The sequence below is a fragment of the Pristis pectinata genome, chromosome 6, assembly GCF_009764475.1.
Source record: "Pristis pectinata isolate sPriPec2 chromosome 6, sPriPec2.1.pri, whole genome shotgun sequence".
NCBI lineage: Eukaryota > Metazoa > Chordata > Chondrichthyes > Rhinopristiformes > Pristidae > Pristis > Pristis pectinata.
In genome coordinates, this window is record NC_067410.1 from 104,724,300 (window position 1) to 104,746,709 (window position 22,410).

Genomic DNA, 22,410 nt, shown 5'->3' on the forward strand with positions numbered 1-22,410 from the left:
AAGGTGTTTCGCATCTCAGGAATCTATAAGTAAGGATGTTGCTTCAGAATGCAGAATTGCCTACTTGAGACAGTTAGGAGGAATTTTGTTTCTGAGGATCATGCATCTTTGGAATTCCCTCTTCCAGAGAGCTCTGAAGTTTGGGTCATTGAATATACTGGAGGCTAAGCAATTTGTTAGGCAGTGTTGAAAAGGCATGGAGGTGTGTTGAAGCCAAGGTCAGTTCAACCACGAATAGCAGGGCCGGCTTGAGGAAACACAAAGCCCACTCCTTCGGATTCTTGTATTGACTGCGTGAGCTTTACCAAATGTAATCTTCCATTTATAGGATCAAGGGCTTGGTGAGCACATGGACATAGACACGGGAGCCACAAATCTATTTGATGAAGTGGACACGAATGACTTCAAAGCAGATTTTGGACCTGAGTTTGCAGTAAGTTGAAAACTCTTGTTCATAAATTTCTTGCCTTTCTCCTTAGTTTGAAAGGGAAGGTTGTGATGTGCGAGTGATCACAATTGGTGTGAACTACCTCGTGTCGGTTTTGAAATTTGGGATGTTTCTGATGAAGGTGTCAAGAATCAAAACGAGGACTGACAGTCGAGTCGTTAAACTACCTATTCTCTCAGGTGAATGTGGAAAGATCTGAAGCAATAATTCCTGAAAAAGATAAGGGTAGTTACCATCTAATGACGTAACTAATAGTTATTCTCCTCGATGATCATTTGCTCATTGTTGTTTCTAGGAGCTTGCTGTGGGGAAATTGGGTCTTGCATTTCATCTTGCCGACAGAGCAAAAGGTTTTCATTGGCTGTAGGTTGCACTGGGATATCCTGAAGTTGTGAAAGGTGCCGGAAAGAACATTATACATTCCAGTACCACACCAACGAAGATGATCCACATCTTGGCATCAGTCCCTCTGATTTACTGGGATGTGGACAGATAATCTGAATAGGAATCATCATGAAAGATGTTGCTCAAATAACAAGGGTGTGTGTGGATCCTCTTTATATTCAGAAGTCTCAAATTACTGGAAGTATTTAGCAAGTCAGGCAGCAACCATGGAGAGGGAAATTGAGCGAGAATTTTAGGTGCATGAGCATTCATTAGAACTGAAATGTCAGATGATGTCATCAGTCTGAAACTTTAATTCTGTTCCCATCTGCATTTTGCTTGAAGAAGGATAGTCTGATGTTCCTCCTGCCGGTTATTTTTGGCATGGAATTTCCCTGCAACACTCAGAATATTTTATTAGGTTTTATTTCCTTAATCTATGAGTTGCTGCAAGAACTGTAATTTCCAGCACAGCATGTTCTCTTCAAATTTAAAAATTAAGCACTTGACTAGAAAAGCATTCATAGGAATCGGTTAACATCTGTGCATGGCAGAATTCATTTGTAAAGGTTGTAACAGTGAGCAGAGTCCCTTATGTGAGCTTTTAAGCAGTTATTATTCACATAAGCAAGAGTTTATTTATAATTGTGCAATTTTCTATCAGGTCTCCCCTCAGCTTCCAACTTAAAAAAAACGATAGAAATTTATAACATTGATGAGAGGCGGTCAGAATCTTTCCCCAGGGTAGAAGTGTCAAGTACCAGAGGACATGCATTTAAGGTGAGGGGGGGATGTTTAAAGGAGGTGTGAGGGCCAAGTATTTTTTTTTAACACACTGAGAGTGGTGGGTGCCGGGAACGGGCTGCCATGGGAAGTGGTGGAAGCAGATACGAAAGTGGCATTTAAGAGGCTGTTGGATAGACCCATGAATATACAGGGAATGGAGGGCTATGGATCACGTGCAAGCAGAAGAGATTTGGTTTAATTTGGCGTTGTGTTCGGCACAGACGTCATTGGCTGTAGGGCCTATTTCTGTGCTGTACTGTTCTATGTTCTGTGTTCTAAGTGAAGGATGTCAAGCATTTGATTCACTCACACTTGCCTCAGACATCCTAAGGGATTTTCTTCACCAGAACTTGCTTGTGGGAGGTTGGTCACATTGAACAACAATGCATTGCGAAGTTTGCATATTCTAGGAGTTTTATTCTACCAACGTGTCTCCAGGAAATGAAACCTGGAATGGTGCAGTGCCATAGTATTTGTATGAAAAACACGCATGAATCATTTGCCAAAATGCTTGGGTTTGCCAAGAATGAGTAAACTTTTAAGGGTATAATAATCACTCCATTGTGTTGAGAGCACATTTCAATTTTTCTCAGCCAATTTCTGTCATTTGAACAATAGGCATTGAGTTCAATTACAGTTGACGATTGTCTATGCAATCTGACATGACATGTATGGATTTAATCGTGTAGGTTGGTTATATTATAGAAATCCATAATTTCCTTGTTCAACTGTTATGTCTGCAGATTTTCTCTCCAATGGCTGGGGACTCTTTGACCTCTGAGCACAATGCAAATCTTTCTTTGGAACAAAGTGCCACAAAAGATGAAAAGCCAATTAGGAAAGAGAAGCAGAAAGAGTTAATCTTCCCATGCACTTATGAGCACCCTCGACACCTGCAATATGCCACCCACTTCCCCATCCCCCAGGTAAGGAGTGACTGTTAAAACCAGAAAAGAAAATATTAGTCAGAGTAATGTTTGCAAAGGCAGATGATGAATTAACAGCAAACTGTTACCTGAGCCTGTGATTCAGTGTATTGCTTTGAGAATCAGTGTGACCATCCTGATGAATTTCATTGTGTTAGATTCAGGTTTTGGTAATGTGTAACAAACTCTATTTAATCTTTTGAAAGCTGACATAAAACTGTATCTTGTTTTGTGTTTTTCTTAAAAACAGTTGAGTTTTTTATATAATGAATGATTCATTTATATCAAGCATGTCTCTCAGTATGGGAGGTGGTGAGGATTCAAATCCTTTTTTCATTTTGAAAAGATGGTAGAAACATTCCCAAAATCCATGGCTCAAAACTATACTGATGGTAACAGTGATGCTCGAAATAGACTGGAACAAGATACAGTATCTGAGCTACTCGCATGCTCTTTAAAGCACCCATTGAGAAAAGGCTCTGATAATTATTGATGGTGATTACGGCTTCGAGGGGAGACTCTTACATCTGGAAAATTGGGTAACCGTGTTAATGCTGGAGTTTCTATGTCATAATTGTGAGGAGTTGTTGGGAAAATCCTTTAAAATATATACCCTTATGTTTTAGAATCCTATTTGAGGTCTTTTCTGCATCATGCAAGAAGTATAATGTTAATAGGTAAGGGATTTATACAAAGGGACAGTCCACTGATTTACTTTGCTGTTCTGTACCTGCCTGTACAGTTGTACCTTTCCCCACCCCTTCTTCCACCTGGCTCTATCTGTCTACTTTTTTTCCTTATCTGGTTCTGCTTATCACCTTCCAGCCCCTGTCTCTGGCTTCCCCCACCTGGTTCCATCTGCTCATAATCCCCACCTCACTTGGTTCCAGCTACCACCTACCAGCCGCTGTCTCAGCCTTCCCTCTCTCCAGTTTATACTGGCTATCTTCCTTCTATGATCTGTCCCAACCCGAAACGTCAACCAGCCCAATGCCTCCATGGATGCTGTTTGACCTACTGAGTTCTTCCAGTGCTTTATTTTTTGTACAGTTGGATGTGGGTAGAAAGTATCTTCATTGCATTTGTGTTCTAATGAGTGACCTCGATGGGACAAGTTATTTGGTAATTACTTGTTTGCAGATTCTGTTACCTAAAGTCTTATAATTATCTTCATGCTTGAGATTGGTCTGCTAAGATCTTGTGTGATGTTTCGCTGTTTTTTATAGGGGTGAACTCTTGCAGAGTAAACACAGTGGGTGGAAGTAACTACTGAGCTTCTCATTATGGGTGATTTTAACTTGGGGTGTGATTTTTTTTTGGATGAACACAGGTTTTGTAACTGGCTAGCCTGTGCCCTGTGAATATTTGATGGGATGATGTAGAGAGAGCTTCACTCTATATCTAACCTGTGCCCTAGGAGTGTGTGACATCCATGAATACATGAGATGAGCTATTTACAAATCAATAACTGAAAGTCAATAGTATACTTTTTTCCCCACTTGCTTTGAGATTTTTGAGGAATACATTTCTTTCTTTTTCTCAGACAGTCCCTTGGGATTAAGAATGACTTGCTTCCACCTTGGTTTGATGGGTTCTGAAGTGACTGATTTGAACCACAAACTCTTTCCCTGATGGGGCAGGAAGTGTCTGATGAGGCAGGTGGGTGGGCAGATTGTGAGCCATTTAGGTAGGGCTTCTGTCTGCTCCTGATGCATGGACTTGAGGTTCTCACAACCATTCTGAAGGCTCTTTCTCTACTTTGAGCAGTTATGGATTAGAGGTTCACATAAGTCACTGAGCATGTTGCATTTCTTCAAGGAACATTTGAACACATCCTTGAATCCTCTTTCTTACTTTGAGAACTTGAAGGATTTTCAGAAGACAGTGTTGGTGGTACTTTTCCAGTGCTTTGAGGTGTCTGGTGCCATTTAATAAGGCCACGGTGTCTCTTATGCAGTGTTTCATTCCTGATGCAAGGTTTTGACCTGAAATGTTGACAGAGTCCAGAACCTGGTCCACACTACATTCCGGGTTCTGGTTCTGACCATGCATCCCACTTGCTCTCTGGATCCCCAGCTCACATTCCAGACTAATGAATGACCCTCATGTGGGACTGTCAGGGTTTCCAAACAATTGGATGCTGGATTATTGGGGTTTTGAGATTTAAAAGACTTTGGACATGTACATAGATAGGGAAAGGTTCAGAGAGATAAAGACCAAATGCATGCAAATGGAATTAGCATAGGTAGGCATATTGGTCAGCATGAACTTTTTCTGTGCTGCATAAGTATGAATCACTATGAATCTAAAAACAATAGATGTTCTATAGTGGCAAATTAGGATTTAATAGAATAATAAGATTTATTTTATAGTGAGTTTAGGAAGTCCTGAGGTTGACTACTTGTGTGCATGATATTAGTTTGAAAGGTTACTTTTAACTTGTGAGTATAGATTGAGGCCTGCCCTTGAATTATTCAGCCCTCAAGGTGAAACCTATCTTCAGTTTAATAGTAATCCATATCTCAAAATCTTTACAAAAGTGTGGATCATTTTAAACTAACTCACTAACTGGAAAGTGGCAGGACTGAGCACACATCTGGTGTTACCCCCTGCTGAATTTTACTCTCGCTTGGTCGATGAAGAGTCCTTCTGAGCAGTGTGTGAAATTGATAGTTTACCTCCTGACAGATTGGATCAAAGCTACTAAATACTATCTGAGCATTGACTGAATCTCTGAAATTGCAGTTCCTAAAAGCTTTGAATTCGATAGCTCCAAGAAATGGTTTACTCATGGGACACAATTTATTGGTTTGCTGCATCCACTGCTGCTTTGGGATCTGGGTTCCAACCTGAGGAAACACAATGCAGTGAAGGCAAACTATAGATCGGAATTCCCTGAAGGATTTCCAAACCCCTTTTATGAATGAGTGAATGCATTGGTAAAATGTTGTCCATTGAGCTACTGCCTCTTGGTAGTTCCAATGGCCAGTTTGCTGCCTTGTGTCAACCAGCTACTTGCATATAATGGAGACACAAGAGACTGTAGATGCCGGAATCTGGAGTCCAGCACTTTGTGTTCCTGTTTATTTCCCTCCAATCTTCACACCCCCCCTCCCCCCACCTTGCTTCATTTGCCTCCCCATATACATTTTTCTCGCTCTCGCTCTCTGTCCGCCTCCATCTGTCATTCACCTGCCACTGTCTCCCAACTCCATCCTTGCTCCCCTCCCCTACCTGGCACAACCTGCCTGTAATCTTACATTCCTCCTCAGTCCACCAATCAGCTCGGACTCCTGTCTCACCACTCCCCTTCTCCTCTCTTATACTGGCCATCTCGCTTTTCCATTCTCAGCCTTGATGCAGGGTTTCGACCGAAATGCCGACAATTCCTTTCTTCCCACAGGTGCTGCTTGACTCGCTGAGTTCCTTCAGCAGATTTTTGTTCATTGCTTGCATGTAATTTTGACTTGGAGAAAGCTCACTATATCCCATCCATGATCAGCTGACGAGTTGACAATGCTGTTTGGTTAGCAGTTCACTTGATACCTGAGCCCCAAGCATTGGCGTATAACTTGGTAATAGTGAAAAACATGTTGATAGATTCTAGCTGCAGCTCAATTGATACCTGAGGTGGCCCTGCAAATTTAATCGGATTCTGTGCTTGCACCTATCGCTGCCTGATTGCAGAAGTAATATCTTATTATGCATTGACTGAGTTTGTTGATTGTTATTGGGATTGGTACATGTGATTCTTACATTGCTGAGTTCTTGCACATTAGATTCACAGGAGTTTATTGAGCAAAACCAGCCACATCAGAATATTACTTGGTGATGGCAAATGGAACATGGGGAACTGCACATTTTCCAATAATGTTGAAGCTACTTGTTTAATGAAGGTCGTATTTCTACAGCAAGAAACATGGAGGAGATTTCTTCTGAAAACACACCTTGATGTTTCCAAACAGCAAGTTTTAGAGTTAGTTTGAGTGTTCCCAAAGAAGGGCAGAGCTGCTCAAGCAGCATTATCACATTAATTTGTGATGAGATCTCAGCTTATCAGGTTAATGCATCAAAGGCACAAATCCACATCCTCCCCCTCTTCTTTGTGGTCGTTGGTGACAGGAGATGCAGGAGATGGTGCTGCTGTATATCAAGTATCTGCCTATATAAGATGTGTTGATTAAGTTCATGTCATCTTTTGGATTATGAAATGTATGTGAAATGCAACATGTTGATTGCTCATGTGGGCTGAAGAAAAATGAAAAAGTTAATACAATTGCAGAGAATTATGTTAATATTCACTAATTTATTCTCAACGTATGGAAAATGCAACTATTATTTTACATGAAAGCTTCATGTAAATTACACACCAACTTGCAAACTTTTAATTTTTTTAATTACTGCTTATACATATTGGGAAATCTATGATTTTAAACTTTTTAAAGCAAGTGAAATCTTGGTTAACGTTCCCAAACCCCCCAAAAAATGGGGTTATTGTAAATGTGACCTTGATGGAAGGATGTGTAAAACTCTTAAAAGGTAGACTTTTGACCTTACAATCTACCTTGTTATGACCTTGCTGCACTTTCTCTGTAGCTGCACTCTGTAGTTATTGTCTGCCTACGCTGCACTTTCTCTGTAGCTGTGACACCTTACTCTGCATTCTGTTATTGTTTTACCTTTACTACCTTGATGCACTGTGTAATGAATTGATCTGTATGAACAGTATGCAAAACAAGTTTTTCACTGTACCTCGGTACTAGTGACAATGATAAACCAATTCCAACATCATTATAAATGTAGTTTTTTTTAAATAGGTATTCAGCATAAGAATTAATCAACTCCAGATGAGCTGCAATTATTAAGGCCAGGTGATGTCGGAGGGATGTTTCAGGTCCATATCCAGAAACCCTTTACAGACAGTGATATCATCAAGTCCACACTGACCAGCAAGCACCAGCTAATCCTACACTAGTCAGATTTTATTCTGCCTACATTCCCACCAATTCCCTTGGATTCTATCACTCACCTACCCTCTAGGGACAATTTACAGTAGCTAATTAATCTATCAACTTGTATGTCTTTGGGATGTGGGAGGAAGCTGAAGCACTTGGAGGAAACCCGTGCGGTCACAGGGAGAACGTGCAATCTCCACACACATAGCACCCGAGCTCAGAATTGAACCTAGGTCACTGGAACTGTCAGGCAGCGGCTCTACCAGCTGCGCCACTCTGCATTTGCAAGTGAAACTCGCTAATATATTGTGGTCATCAGCATAAATGTAACTAACTGGAAAACTTTTCATGCAATGAAGTTATTACATCCTTCCACCACCAACATGAATAAATATCGTTGTCAATTCAGTCATAGGGCAGTAGGGTGGTGCTGCGGATAATGTGGGTGGCTTATATTCTGGGTTTGATCTTGATCCCTGGTGCTATATGTGTGGAGTTTGCACGTTCTACTTGTGACCACACTTATTTCCCCAGGATGCTGCAGTTTCTTCCCACATGCCAAAGACGTGCAAGTTGCTGGATTTATTGGCCACTGGAGCAGGTACCTGTCAGGGATGTTAGTAGATGTCTGATAAATGGATTATAAAAATAAGTGGAGGAATGTGGTGTAGACTCACTGGGCTGAATGGCTTCCGATGTTGTAAAGAAATGAAATAAATGGAAATAGAAGGACAGAATAGATCAATGTCATAACATCTGTTTTTTTTACAAATAACTGGCTCCATTCCTTCCCAATTCCAGGGAAACCTAGTGATTTAAGTTTCTGTACCAGAAGCCAGAGGTCCAGTCAGTGATCCTGTGACATGGGGAATTTAAATTCAAATGAAATAAGTTGGTTTCAATAACAGCAACCATGAAGCTATCAGGTTGTCCTACAGTCTTGTCTGGCTCACTTGTATCGTTCAAGCAACACGATCTGCCATCCTTACCCAGTTTGACCAGGCTCCCCAGGTGGTTGACTCTTAACTGCCTCCTGAGTTCAGGGGGAATTGGGGATGGACAATAAATAATGCTATTACCAATGGCATCCATTGCATGAATAACTAGAAGATTATAATAAAATATTACAGGACAACCTCAGGTTACAAACACCCGACTTATGGACACCCCTACGTACAAATGAGCCCCCATAACATTATTAAAAGCCCGATGGACATACGTTAGTTAATACGAATGGCAGAACTAATTTCCTCTCTCTCTCCACTTTCAGTAGTTCTTCTTTATTATTAGTCTTGTGTGCTTTTTGATGCCATTCATTACAACACTGTGGAGCTATGGCTACCATATTGACTGTCGTGTATTTTCCGACTTACGGACAAAATCGACTTATGGACCTCTGTAAACAAAAATGTAACCAGTCCATTACCCGAGGACAGCCTGTCGAGTCAGAATATAATGATTGCTCTCTAGGAGAAGAGAAGAAAAATAGCTGGCAAGAACAAAAATTGTTGGTAAAATCAATGGAAATGACCTCTTGCAATGCAGCAACAGAATCCGAAGTACAATGGATTATGCAGGCTGCAGGCATGAAATTAAGTGTCTAATTTCTTCTTCAAAGATTGCCATTAGTTTTCCTGTTCTTGCCCTTAGTTATATTTCCTAAATTGTGTTCTTCATCACAAGTGTTTTACTTTTGGGAAGTTGTAAGCAGGCAGCAACGCATGATTTCTCCTGCACTCAGTCTGAAATTATGCACTTCTTATATTCTGAGAACGTTACCTAAAATACTTTGCAAAACGATGAGCAAATTTTTGAAGTGTAAAGCTTTGTAAGTAGACTTGCTTTTCAAGGTCCTGTGAATAACAAATAAAAAAAAGTGAGGTGGTTTATCAGTTGATCTGTGATGGCCAGGACATGGGGGAAACCTCCCCCTGCTCTCCCAGGAGTAGAATCTTTTGCAGCAATTGGTTGAAACCCATGGTTAAGCACCTCACCTGAAGGATACAACCAGCACAATTACAGCACTTTATCAAAGCTGGAGCAGTGGGCCAGATCGGGTTGATGACAAGCCCGCAGTTCTGCAGAGAGAGCTGCAGCGCAGGCGTCAGCATGTTTTGGACCTATGTGCCTGTGTGCTGCAGGCACATCTGGCTTCTCATTGCAACCCAGGATTTGCCATCAAGATGACTGGCCTTGATGCAGGAGGCTCGAGCTGTGCTCCCACCAAGTATTCTTGCTCACCCAGTGCACGAAGGAAACTGTCGTTCGTAGGAATACCTCATTATGACCTTGCACCTTATTGTCTACATTTGCACTGCACTTTCTCTGTAACTGTAACACTTCATTCTGCATTCTGTTATTGTTTTACCCTGTACTACCTCAATGCACCGTGTAATGAATTGATCTGTACAAACGGTATGCAAGACAAGTTTGTCACTGTACCTCAGTGCAAGTGACAATCGTAAACCAGTTGACCATAAGTTAACCTCAGGGCCACCTTTACCAGGATAAGATAAGATATCTTTATTAGTCACATGTACATTGAAACACACAGTGAAATGCATCTTTTGCGTCGCGTGGTCTGGGGGCAGCCTGCAAGTGTCGCCACACTTCCGGCGCCAACATAGCGTGCCCACAACTTCCTAACCCGTACGTCTTTGGAATGTGGGAAGAAACTGGAGCACCTGGAGGAAACCCACACAGTCACAGGGAGAACGTATAAACTCCTTACGGACAGTGGCCGGAATTGAACCCGGGTCGCTGGCGCCATAAAGCATTATGCTAACCGCTACACTACCTGGTGCATGTAGCATGGTCCCATTCATTTGACGTTCATCAACATAATAAAGCATCTTGGTTCATTTCACCAGAATGTTTTTTTTTAAATTAAATGCTTTCAAATAGATTGATTTAATAAATTAATAATCTGACTCATTTTTTAAGTTTGATTATCAGACACGATTAAAGAGAATGAAGCAGTCTGTATGAGCAGGAGCCCAGGATGGGCTGTCTAGAGGCCTGCTACACCTGTGGGATCTCAGCAGAACCAAGGCTTTGCCGTCTTTAGGAGTTGTGTGGCCACGTGAGGCTGGAGAGTTGTGTCACTTAAAGTAAGCTCCCCATTGCACTCTTTTGAAACCTGCCTCTGAGGTGATGGTGCTGTCACATTTTTTCTCGAGGTGACCCCTTTTGTCTTTGTCTGAGTTCTTTTATTTCCACCCTTGACTTCTTTATTCCAAACATTACCCATTCATGTTATCTGTACAAGGAAGCTGAAGAGTTGCTACTAAAGCATTCACGATGCACTGATGACTTGCAAATGGAATAGCACAGTGAACAACAGTTAGCGCTGCTGCCTCATAGCTCCAGGGACCCAGGTTCGATTCCGACCTGTGGTGCTGTCTGTGTGAAGTTTGCACGTTCTTTCTGTGACCACGTGGCTTTCCTCCCACATGTTGGGTTAATTGATGAGGATACATTGGCCCTTTGTGGAAGTTAATGGTTGTGTACGAGGGAGTACATCGCAGGGCTACGGGGCATATGACAAGGGGGAGTTGGACTGATTAAATTGCTCTGCTTGTAGTAGACATGGGCTGAATGGCCTTCTGGGACATTACGAGTGTATGAGCTACTGCAAAAAAGAATTATGAATGATGCCTTTCAAGACATCAATGAGAGGAAAAGCAATTACTGTACAAAATGACACCAGGCCATGTTTATAATCATTTGTCTGTCAAGATTAAGCACTGGTTTAATTAAATAATATAAAATATATACTATTCCATATAGCACTGTATATAGAAAAATGCAAACCCAGTTGAATACATATACATATGCATGAGTAAAACTCTCTTAACGATGAGAAACATTGTCTTTATCTCTTGTCACAATTTATGATTTCTGCATGGATCCAATTTATAATTTAAGATTTCTGCACTTTGTAGCATTCGAAGCAAACTGGTGCGATATACAGGAGGGAACGTTTGGTTTAGCTGTACTGAGTTAAATTATTCTCCTCATCTCTCTTTTCAGCCTCAAGTTTTTTCTTGCACCTGGTCTCTTTGGTTGATCCAAAAGTTTCTGTGATTTTTGACCGGAATGATTTGCAGAGGTAAAAATACAGAATGGGATCAAAGCAAAGGTTGAGAACAGCCAAAAGAAAGGTGGACTCTTTGGCCAGAAATAGGGATCTTTGTAGACTGCAGTCCATCTTTGGTTTGTATTGACTAAGAGTGTATGGAGTCCGAATAATGTGGTACGGCACAAAACAAATGATGTAGATGCCAGTCAGAATCAAAATGTGCCTCAGAGTTTGCTTCACGTCGTTCTGTGTCTCTTTGTCCTTATTTTTGTGGAGCTTTTTCACCAAAAGAAAGTTTGAGGTCAGTAGTACAGCTGAAACATTCATAAATATCGCAATACAGATGAAATTGGTGAAGACATGCCAGCGAAGCCCTATGATCTTCTTGATTTCTGCACACTTCACTAAAGGTTTTGGGGTGATGACTTTGATGGGGATTGCCATGTTTGGTACCATCAGAAGCAGCACCATTATCCATATAATGACAGACATCATTTTTGCAAAACCTGGCTCCTGTATCCGTTGGAATCTTGAACTACCAGAGAGCTGAATATAGCGATCTATGCTCACGAAGCCCAGAAATATAATTGACGCATACATATTAATATACATGAGGCATGCTGTGACCTGGCAGTGGAAGATCTTCAAGCTCCAGGGAGCAATACCCAAGTCAACAGCTATTTTGAAAGGGAGAGCCAAACTTAGCAGAAAATCGGCAGTCAGAAGGTTAATTAGGTAGATATTAAGGCATTTTTTGGCTTTCCTCTGTTTACTAAAAGCCCAAAGTGCTATGCAACTCCCGATGATGCCAATCAAAAAGATTAAGTAATAGAAATAAGTGAAAGCTTCCATATTGTTGTTCATCGTGCATTGGGCAGTAGAGACATTTGATGATTTGGTGCTCATTGTATGCTGTTTCAGATAAAAATGTGAAGCCCAACTTTAGATCTGCAACAAGGAGAAAAGAAAGACTGAAAATTATTTTCTGCATTGCTTTCGTCAAGTCAAAGATATGTAGGTATCTGGTCAGAGGATCTGTGTGGGAGAGATCTCATGAGGTCTATAAGCCAAATGTGAAAATGAACCTTGAGAAATAAATTTGGATGATCTCAAAGAAGCACTAAGGGGAACCTATTACGTTGTTGATTTAATTTGGCAACTTCAAAAAACTATTTTAAGTTTTTAAGCCGGTTTTTAACCTACTGTCTGGATCAGGTAGACTTTCGCTGGTCTAGATTGCAGCCCTTGCCTTTGTTGGGGTGCAGTGGTGGTTATATAAGAAATAGAACATAGAACAGTACAGCACAGGAACAGGCCCTTCAGCCCACGATGTCTGCGCCAAACATGATGCCAAATTAAACCACATCTCTTCTGTCTGCATCTGAGCCACATTCCTCCATTTCCTGCATATTCATGTCTCTATCTAAGGCCATTGTATCTGCCCCCCTCACCACCCCTGGCAGCCAGTTCCAGGCATCCACTACTCTCTGTGTGTAAAAGAAAGAAAATTGCCCTGCACGCCCTCTTTAAATGTTTCCCCTGTCAACTTAAATGTATTTCCTCTTGTTTTTGACATTTCTACCCTGGGAAAAAGATTCTGACTCTCTACCCTATCTATGCCTCTCAGAATTTTATAAACTTCTATCAGGTCTCTACTCAAACTCCGATGCTCTAGAGGGAAAAAAAAAGTCTGTTCAACCTCTCTTTATAGCTCATACCCTCTAATCCAGGCAGCATCCTGGTAAACCTCTTCTGCAGACTTTCCAAAGCCTCCACATCCTTTCTGTAATGGGGTGGTCAGAATTGCATGCAATACTCCAAATGTGGCCTAACCAAAGTTTCTATACCTGCAACGTGACTTCCTTACTCTTGTCTTCACTGTTCAGGGCACTGAGTACATGCATCCTATCTGGATGTATCACGGCTTGGTACGGCAACTGCTTTGCCAATGACCGCAAGAAACTGCAGAGAGTTGTGGACACAGCCCAGTGCATCACAGAAACTAGCCTCCCCTCCTTGGACTCTGTCTTTACCTCTCGCTACCTTGGTGAAGCAGCCAACATAATCAAAGACCCCACCCACCCGGGACATTCTCTCTTCTCTCCTCTTTCATCGGGTAGAAGATACAGGAGCCTGACGGCACGTACCGCCAGGCTCAAAGGGCAGCTTCTATCCCACTGTGATGAGACTATTGAATGATTCCCTTATACGATGAGATGGGCTATGATCTCACAATCTACTTTGTTGTGACCTTGCACCTTATTGCGCTGCACTTTCTCTGTAGCTGTGACACTTTACTCTGTACTGTTATTGTTTTTACCTGTACTACATCAATGGACTCTGTACTAACTCAATGTAACTGCACTGTGTAATGAATTGACCTGTATGATTGGTATGCAAGACAAGTTTTTCACTGTACCTTGGTACAAGTGACAATAATAAACCAATACCAATACCGATACCACTACACCTTCTTTATGACTCTATCTACTTGTGTGGCCACTTTCAGGGAGCCATGGCCTTGGACATTCTTCTGTACATCAGTGCATTTAAGGGTCCTGCCATTAAGTGCATTTTCCCTTTACATTAACCCTTAGAATAGAAGCAGGAATAGGTTATTCAGCTCCTCGTGCCTGCTCTGCCGTTCAATAAGTTCATGGCTGATGTTTTACATGCATGGTACTTTCCTGCACTAATCCCATAACCCCCGATTCCATAATATCCAATAATTTGTTGATCTCTGTCTTGAATATACTCAGCAACTGAGTCTCCAGAGCACCGCTGTTTGAATTCCAAAGATTCACTGCCACTTTGTGGAAAACCCCTTCTCGTTGTCCACTTATGCCCTTGCTCATTCACTTACACTTCATCAACTGGTTTGCCTTTACCTGTTCTTCTGGTTACAATCTCGAAAAGTTCTCGCACAACTGTCGAAGAGGATTTCTTTTTCATAGATGTTGACTCTGCCCATTCCTATTATTGTTTTCTAAGTAGTGTGTTGCCACTTCCTTAACAAGCATTTTCCTTTTTACTGACGTCGTCCTAAACGGTCTATCGTTCCCCTTTTGTTGTGCATCTCCCCCCTGTCTTAATGTTGCAGTCCTATTTCAGAATAAATGACCAATGCTTAAGAACAGTATGCTCAGATTGTGAATTTGCTTTTACACGGTGCTCTCTTTAAAAAAAAATCAAAGGAAATATAGTATTTCATATTTATTTACATTAAATAGAAGCAGCTTATTGATATCCCGTCAAAAATGGATCACCTGCAATTTAGTGCTGTTATTAATCTTTTAAAATATAAAAACTATCCTTTCATTGGCCAGACTTTAACATGCAAACCACACTGTACAGTTCTAGCTGTTCTAAACTCCCGTGAATTTCCCCCCATTACTCACACTCTTCCTTATCGGTTGTCTTGTTTCAGTTTACCAGAAACATGAGTTACAGCAATAGTCTTTCCAAAGTTTAATGTCTTTGAAAACCAATATTAAGTCGCCTTCAAAACCCCATTATCAAGAAGCTCTTCTGTACAAGTAAAGCCTTCAATGTTGAAAGTCGGAGTTCATACCATGAAGCTATTGTTATAACCTTGTGCACATGGATAACAATGCTCTTCTCCTGGGTTGGGGAGTGCTCTGTACAACAGCACGTAGTGAGTCTCAAATTGTTTCTAGGTGGTTTTCAGGAGTTTTCCTTTGGATGTCTCTCTCCTTGCCAAAAGCAAAATTACTCGAAGAGCCCTTTAAACATTTGCTTCTATAAAAGGAAGTCAGTAAAGCAGAAATAAACGTTGAGGTCACAGGTCTTCTGAGACTGAAGGAAGAAGAAGTGAAGTAGATCAGGCTTCGGATAGATATTTTGTGGTTGCAGCAGCAAATGCATGAAAGCAGAAATATTTTCAAATGGCGCAAATGGTTTTGTTTGTTGAAATGTTTAATGATGATGGAGAAAGTGACTCAGCTAGTGTTGCTAGGCACTGCTGCTGTTAAAGTACTGAAATGGGTCCTTTGTCCCACCATGTCTATGCCAACCTTTTTGCCCATCACCATTGTGGTGAAGCGAAAGTTTTGAAAGTGGAATTGATTTTCACGGTATTAGTAAAAATGAAGAAAAAAATGGAATTCCATGCAAAAACAAGGTATTTGCCAGTGTTCAGTTGCTGGCACTCATCATTGGGAGTCACAACCTCTTTGTATTAATGGAGACAGATTCACATAATTTGCATGCCTCATGGAGAAACACATTTGTGGAATGTGATACTTAAAGCAATTAAAGCCTCTGATCCAACAATCGTAAGAGCACAGTTTGCTTTAACTGAGTTTTCTCAAACTAGTGATTCTGGCCATGGCTATTTCTGTACACTTTGCTGACAAATTTACTTGGATCTCCTCAAGGCTGCCAGGACTGTTTCTAAGCCATCCTTCAAACAATAAAACATATCTCTTCATACATTTAGGAGAATAACACATTAAACATTTGTATTTATATATTTGTAAGAAAATAATTTACCAACCTGATACTGAAAAATGTTAAACATTAACATTTTGCAACAGCATTTGTAGTTTGCAAAGCCATGTCTAGGATCGCTTGCCATTTTTGAGTTGTTGCCACAAGAATGAAGTTCAGACAAAATTTGAAATTTAGGCCAGCAATTTTTCTCTCTCTACTAACTGTAGCTTGCTTTACGTCTTTGAAGAGAATAACATCTTTCACGTAAAGGCGGTGATGGAGAAATTTTCTTTGACTGTTGGCCCAAAACAGTGTACTATTGATGGAACCAAATGTCAGGAGTCAGGTACTACACTTAGCTGGTATTCTTGTATTTTATGCTTGTGATCAGAGACGGACTTCTTCCCCTTGCTGAACATTCAGAAGATGGCTTATGAAATAACTGTCCTGTCACCTAGGCAAATTATGGTTTAAAGTAGTTTTATGCCTTTAATGTAACACAACAAATAAACACCATACCTGATTCTCGAAACAGACTATTTTGTTTTTGAACGTGCTCGGTTAGCTGGGTCTCGTGGTTGAATGAGAAGCTGCTGGCTGTTTGTGTGACAGTATCGTTGTGCAGCAGTCTAATAGGTTTGCTCATGTTTTCCTGCCATTTAGAGTTTGTTTTACTGTGGGATGTGTGGTTTATTTGAAACTTAGTTGATTGACGTTGATGAAACCTGACTTTAAAAACCTAGACTGCTGTGAAGTTGCAGGCATAATATTACTCTCTACGTCTAAAGTGTCTCAGACAGATTTAGAATTGACACTTAATCACCATAAACCACTTACTTCAGAAAATTTTGGAGACTTTTGAATTTCATTTTTGTAAGAAGTTTCTAACTTGCTTTGATAATGTTTTGCAATGAAAGTCTGGCTTTGGGTCTGATTATCTCACGCGTAACATTACTGTAATCTCCTGCGTCAGTTTAAATCTCCTTTCAAGAACTCACTTATTCCAAGTGACGGAACTTTCCTCTTTTCTCCAGCCCTTCCTGAAGTATGACTTGGCGGTAATGTCCATGCCAACAGCCCTCCCAAACCACATGTGTGCCCACTCTTATTGTGTCTGCCAAGAACGTGAAGGAGCAGGCTGTTTCTTTTATTCTATTCAGGTCATATATCGATTGTGGGCAACATCTGAAAGGCTCTTAGGAGAACAATGAAATACTCTTTCTTTAACCCCATTGCCAGCAGAGTCGATATGCAGCTGATCTCCTGGATGAGAGTAGTTAACTACAAACCAGCAAGAATAAAATTTGACCTGGTTTCCTTGCGTGACGTGGTTGTCCAATGGTCTATAAATTTCAGTTCATCCAAAATCCTGCTGTGCCTTGTGATGTTTTGTGTGCTAGCTGACCTATAGTGGCTGTTGAGGTGGTGGCGGCATGGTGGTGTAGCGGTTAGCGTAACACTATTACAGCGCCAGTGACCTGGTTTCAATGCCTGCCGCTGTTTGTAAGGAGTTCGTACATTCTCCCCGTGTCTGCATGGGTTTCCTTCAGGTGCCCCGGTTTCCTCTCTCATTCCAAAAACGTACGGGTTAGGAAATTGTGGGCATGCTATGTTGGCGCCGGAAGCGTGGCGACACTTGCGGGCTGCCCCCAGAACATTCTCAGTAACGCAAAAAGACGCATTTCACTGTGTGTTTCGATATACATGTGACTAATAAATAAATATAATATCTTATAAATATTGCAAATTTAAAATAGTTATCCTTTCAAAGATTCACTCTGTGTATGTCTCTCTCGCTCTCTGTCTCTCGCTCTGTCTCTCTCTCCCTCTTGCTCTGTATGTCTCTCTCTCTCTCTCTGTCTGTCGCTTTCTCACTCTGTGTGTCTCGCTTGCTCTGTGTGTGTCTCTGTCTCTCTCTCTCTCACTCTGTGTCTGTCGCTTTCTCGCTACCTGTGTGTGTCTCTCGCTTGCTCTGTGTGTGTCTCTCTCTCTCTCTCTCTCTCTCTCTCTCTCTCTCTCTCTCTCTCTCACTCTTTCTGTTTCTGTCTCTCTCTCTCACTCTTTCTGTTTCTGTCTCTCTCTCTCTCTCTCTTGCTCTGTCTCTGTTTCTCTCCACTTCACTACTCCTGCAATGTCCCCACCCACCTCTGCTTCGATACATCGCTGAAGCCTTTCAGCTCCATAGTCCAATTGTCACTACATCTGTGGCTCAATGGCAGAGTTTGTTTGCTAAAATCCCTGGAAAATCTTAATGCATTAAAAGTTCGTTTTAAATTCAGCTAAACATTCCTGATTTTACACCAAACTGTTCTCTATTATACTATCTAGTCCAGAGGAGCTGTATAGTAATGCAGTCCTAACACTGGGATTGAGTATAATGCGGCACATCTAATTTTTGTCGTAGTCGTTGAATTGCACACTTTTTTTTACCGGTTTGTTTGCCTTGTCCCACCCGAATGCCTGCACACAGCTAAACTGCATTAGGCTTTTCCCTCGGCTTTTGTTTATTATTTTAATTTTTCTCGGTGGCTCTTTGAACATTTCATTGCAGCTTTTGATCCACCTTTTTAGTTCACACATTGAAATTTGGGAGCTGCCAATCCACTATGAATTGTCCCAAGTAAGGTTTGTGTACTGCTCTAATAAGATACATTGCAAAGTCGGTGTGGGAGGAGTAGATTCCAATTTTTCCTGAGGATTTCAGGTAACTCAAAAGGTCCAGAAATAGAACACCATTTTAAAATTGGTTTGGCTTATTATTATTATCATATCTACTGAGGTACAGTGAAAAACTTTGTTTTGCATGCCACCCATGCAGATCATTTCATCACATCAGTACATTGAGGTAATAGAAAAGAAAATGATAACAGAATACAGGATATAGTGTTACAGTTACAAAGAAAGTGCAGAGCAGGCAGACAATAAGGTGCAAGGTCATAATGAGGTAGATTGTGAGGTTGAGAGTCCATCTTATTGCACGATGGGACTGTTCAATAGTCTTATAACAGTGGGATAGAAGCTGTCCTTGAGCCTGGTGGTACGTACTTTCAGGCTTTTGTATTTTCTGCTCGATGGGAGGGGGGAGAAGAGAGAATGTGTGGAGTGGGTGGGGTCTTTGATGTTTCCTGCTTTACTGAGGCAGATTGGTTCACAAAGAATTGATAGTTGCTCAATTATACGTAGCTTGCCCCAGTGCACAGATCAGTGCCGAGATATTCCTCCCTCGGCTGCATATGCCTCTGACTTCTTGACTTGTCTCTGTTGTACTCAGTGCTGAGTTCAGGAGATGTTCTGTTGGTTGATGAGCTACAGACCTAGCCTATCAGCACTACACCATTCCTAGACTGAAGCAAGAAACAAAATTACTGGAAGAACTCAGTAGGTCAAGCAGCACCGTTGTCCTGATGCAGGGTTTTGACCCGAAACTTTGACATCCCTTTACCTCAAAGATGTTGCCTGACCCACTGAATTCCTCTAGCAGTTTGCTTCTTGCTTCAGATTCCAGCATCTGCTATCTCCTTGTGTTACCCATAGATTGATGTCACTGACCTGCATGGCACAGGTAAATGAAGATTAATCCTTGTGTTTTAACTTTATTTTAATCAGTATTTATATTTTATTGAATGTGTTTTGAAATGAATTTTCTTAATTGCTTTAAAATCTCTTGATTATTAAAATGAACATCAAAGGCACGCAGAAAGTGGTGAAAGACTAAAGACTGCACTACCTGAGGTCTGTTTGCCAGTCTCGAACCAGTCCATCATGCAGAATGTCCCCATCAGTGAAGGACCCACACAGCCACAAAGGTTCCAGATTATTGCTTCACAGAAGAAACGAGTGTGACTTTAATTATTACAGTACCAAGCAGTCACATTCCTGCAGCCTGCAACAGATGTAATGAGTTGCTGGTATTGGATTGACCAATCAGGTGGTGAACAGTGAGGTGTTTTGTCATCTTGAGTTGGTCAGTGAGTTAATCCCTTTAGCACTGATCTACCTCAAAGAGCTCTGTTAGCTGCCTCGCCCTCAACCTTTATACTTCAGCTTAAATACTCTATTTTGGAGGATCTATTGCTGTCCTGCTGGTCCAAAACTATTGTATTTGCCTTGCCTCTCAAATGGACCAATGATAAACAGATAGATGGTGCAGCTGAGCCTCTCCTTGATTAGGTCATGGCTTATATCGCTTCATTATCTCTGCTCTTGTTATTGTCTTGATGGGCATCTGTCCTACCTAGGTCCACTACTGCTGGGCTATCTTAATTAACCTGATGACCTTACCTGCCTAAAGATATGAAATTAGGTTCTCCCTTTCCCTTATTTACATTCCAGCCAGGGTGGTACATTGATTGTCTCCCAGAGAAACATAGCTTGGCCTTCCAGATGCATTAGCCTTCTTTGGAGCTTTACTACAAACCACCTTTTGCATCTTATAAGTTAAGAAATACAGCCTCAATGTTCTTTTCTCTTTAATTACATGTTTTTCTCCCTGACCACATAACTTTGACCACTATTATTTGCACATATATGTTATTGTATTTGTGCACTGAATGCTTCAACCTTGCTGACTGTACTCATACCAACTAGGCCACATCATCAATCACATGACTAATTATGTCATGTGATTGATGATATTGGACCTAAATGCTTCAGTGCATGTGGTGATGATGCTTCAGTTAGCCAGAGTGGAGATGATTCCTCTACCAATCAATTCTGGTCGCCCTACAGCTGTTGATGACTCATTTTATGCACATTCTTATATATAAAGTACCTTCCATAGGCTACTTTTTCCATAAAATGTAGCACGTTTCATTGGAGGATTTGGTTTATTATTATTGTCACATGTACAATGAAAAATTTTGTTTTGCATGCCATCCATACAGATCATTTCATCACAACAGTGCACTGAGGTAGTACAAGGGAAAACAATAACAGAATGCAGAATAAAGTGTTACAGTTACAGAGAAAGTGCAGTACAGGCAGACAATAAGGTGCAAGGCCATGATGAGGTAGATCGTGAAGTCAAGAGTCCATCTTATCATACAAGAGGTCTGTTCAATAAAGTTGCAACAGTGGGATAGAAGCTGTCCTTGAGCCTGGTGGTGTGTGCTTTCGCTATCTTCTGCCCAATGGGATGGCGGAGAAGAGAGAATGTCTGGGGTGGGCGGGGTCTTTGATTATGTTGGCTGCTTTACTGAGGCAGCAAGAAGTGTAGAGTCCATGGAGGGGAGGCTGGTTTCTGTGATGTGCTGGGCTGCATCCACAACTCTCTGCAGTTTATTGTGGTCTCGGGCAGAGCAGTTGCCTTACCAAGCCATGATGCATCCAGATAGGCTATGATGCATCTATAAATGTTGGTGAGGGTTAACTGGGACATGCTAAATTTCTTTAGCTACCTTTTTCCTAGACTCTGACTCATCATTATTTGAGATTCGTCCCACTACGGTGATGTTATCTGCAAAGGTTAGTGGGGTTTGTTCTGGTCAATGTGTTCTGTAATAACACTGCTGAGAATATTTATTGGGTTACATTGCTGAAGCAGGGAGCTTGAAAAACACAATGACCACTTGAACAAGTAAGCCAATAGGTTCCTCCTGACAGCATGCAATGAGGCATGGAAATTGTGACAAATACCAGAAAAAAGGAAGGTTGAGAGGCTGGTGATATGAGCAGAGTGAGATGTGCTGTAACTGTGCTTCAGTTAGTTGTCTCTCTTCCAAGAATCCCAAGTTTGAGTTTCAGTTCCCACTGTAAAGAATTCATTAAAAACCCAATAGATGCTTCAGTGCGGCACTGAGGGGATGCAACATTGATACAACTAGGTGGTGGATAAGTAAACCCCCAACAGGAGAGAGAGACTCCATCAATATCCCCATCCTCAATAGTAGAGGAGGATGAGACAAAGAGGAGGCTGAAGTATCTGTAGTCATGTTTAGGTAGCGGGGTACCAAAACAGTTTGGCTAGAGGCCTGATTACCTTTGGACGTCCCTAACCCTACAGCCAGGACTTTGTCTTTTATGGTGTTCAAAGTTCTCAGGCATGTCCTGATGTCATGATCAGGTGCTGCCGTGTCAGAGATGATGTATTTCAGATGCGATGTTGTCTGAAGGAGTCTTGGCAGCAGTAATGCCTTTGAATATCATGATGGAGACACAAGAGACTGCAGATTCTGGAACGTGGAGCAACAATCAATCTGTGGGAGGAACTCAGCGGATCGAGCAGCATCTGTTGGGGGGGGTGGGGAAGGAATTGTCAACATTTCAGGTCCTGATGCAAGATTTTGAACCGAAACGTTAGCACCTGCTGAGTTCGACCAGCAGATTGATTGTTGCTCGGGGGTAGATGGTCAGAATCTCTTTAATTGGAGATGATCATTG

The 22,410-nt window shown here is 41.4% G+C and overlaps 2 protein-coding genes across 3 annotated transcripts in view; one reads left to right on the forward strand and one right to left on the reverse strand.

The window, feature by feature from the left end:
• Positions 1–22,410, forward strand: part of LOC127571939 (mediator of RNA polymerase II transcription subunit 12-like protein) — a 499,625-nt gene that overhangs the window by 131,966 nt on the left and 345,249 nt on the right. Inside the window, exons 15-16 of the mRNA XM_052018705.1 lie at positions 329–433; positions 2,362–2,544. Coding sequence (XP_051874665.1) covers positions 329–433; positions 2,362–2,544 — 288 coding nt within the window. The remainder of the gene's footprint in view (positions 1–328; positions 434–2,361; positions 2,545–22,410) is intronic.
• gpr171 (G protein-coupled receptor 171) lies at positions 11,322–16,620 on the reverse strand. Of its 2 annotated transcripts, none has more exons than XM_052018716.1 (2): positions 16,552–16,620; positions 11,322–12,528 (listed from the first exon to the last, which is right to left on the reverse strand). In XM_052018716.1, exon 2 carries the CDS (start codon positions 12,484–12,486, stop codon positions 11,488–11,490), a length of 999 nt encoding a protein of 332 aa, XP_051874676.1. In that variant the 5' UTR covers positions 12,487–12,528; positions 16,552–16,620; the 3' UTR covers positions 11,322–11,487. The 2 variants fall into 2 exon arrangements, with proteins under 2 accessions (XP_051874676.1, XP_051874675.1); XM_052018715.1 differs by lacking the exon at positions 16,552–16,620 and adding an exon at positions 16,097–16,219.

What these genes read in the sequence shown, in the direction of transcription:
- gpr171 (XM_052018716.1), bottom strand. Translation starts at nt 12,486, where the DNA reads ATGAGCACCAAATCATCAAATGTCTCTACTGCCCAATGCACGATGAAC.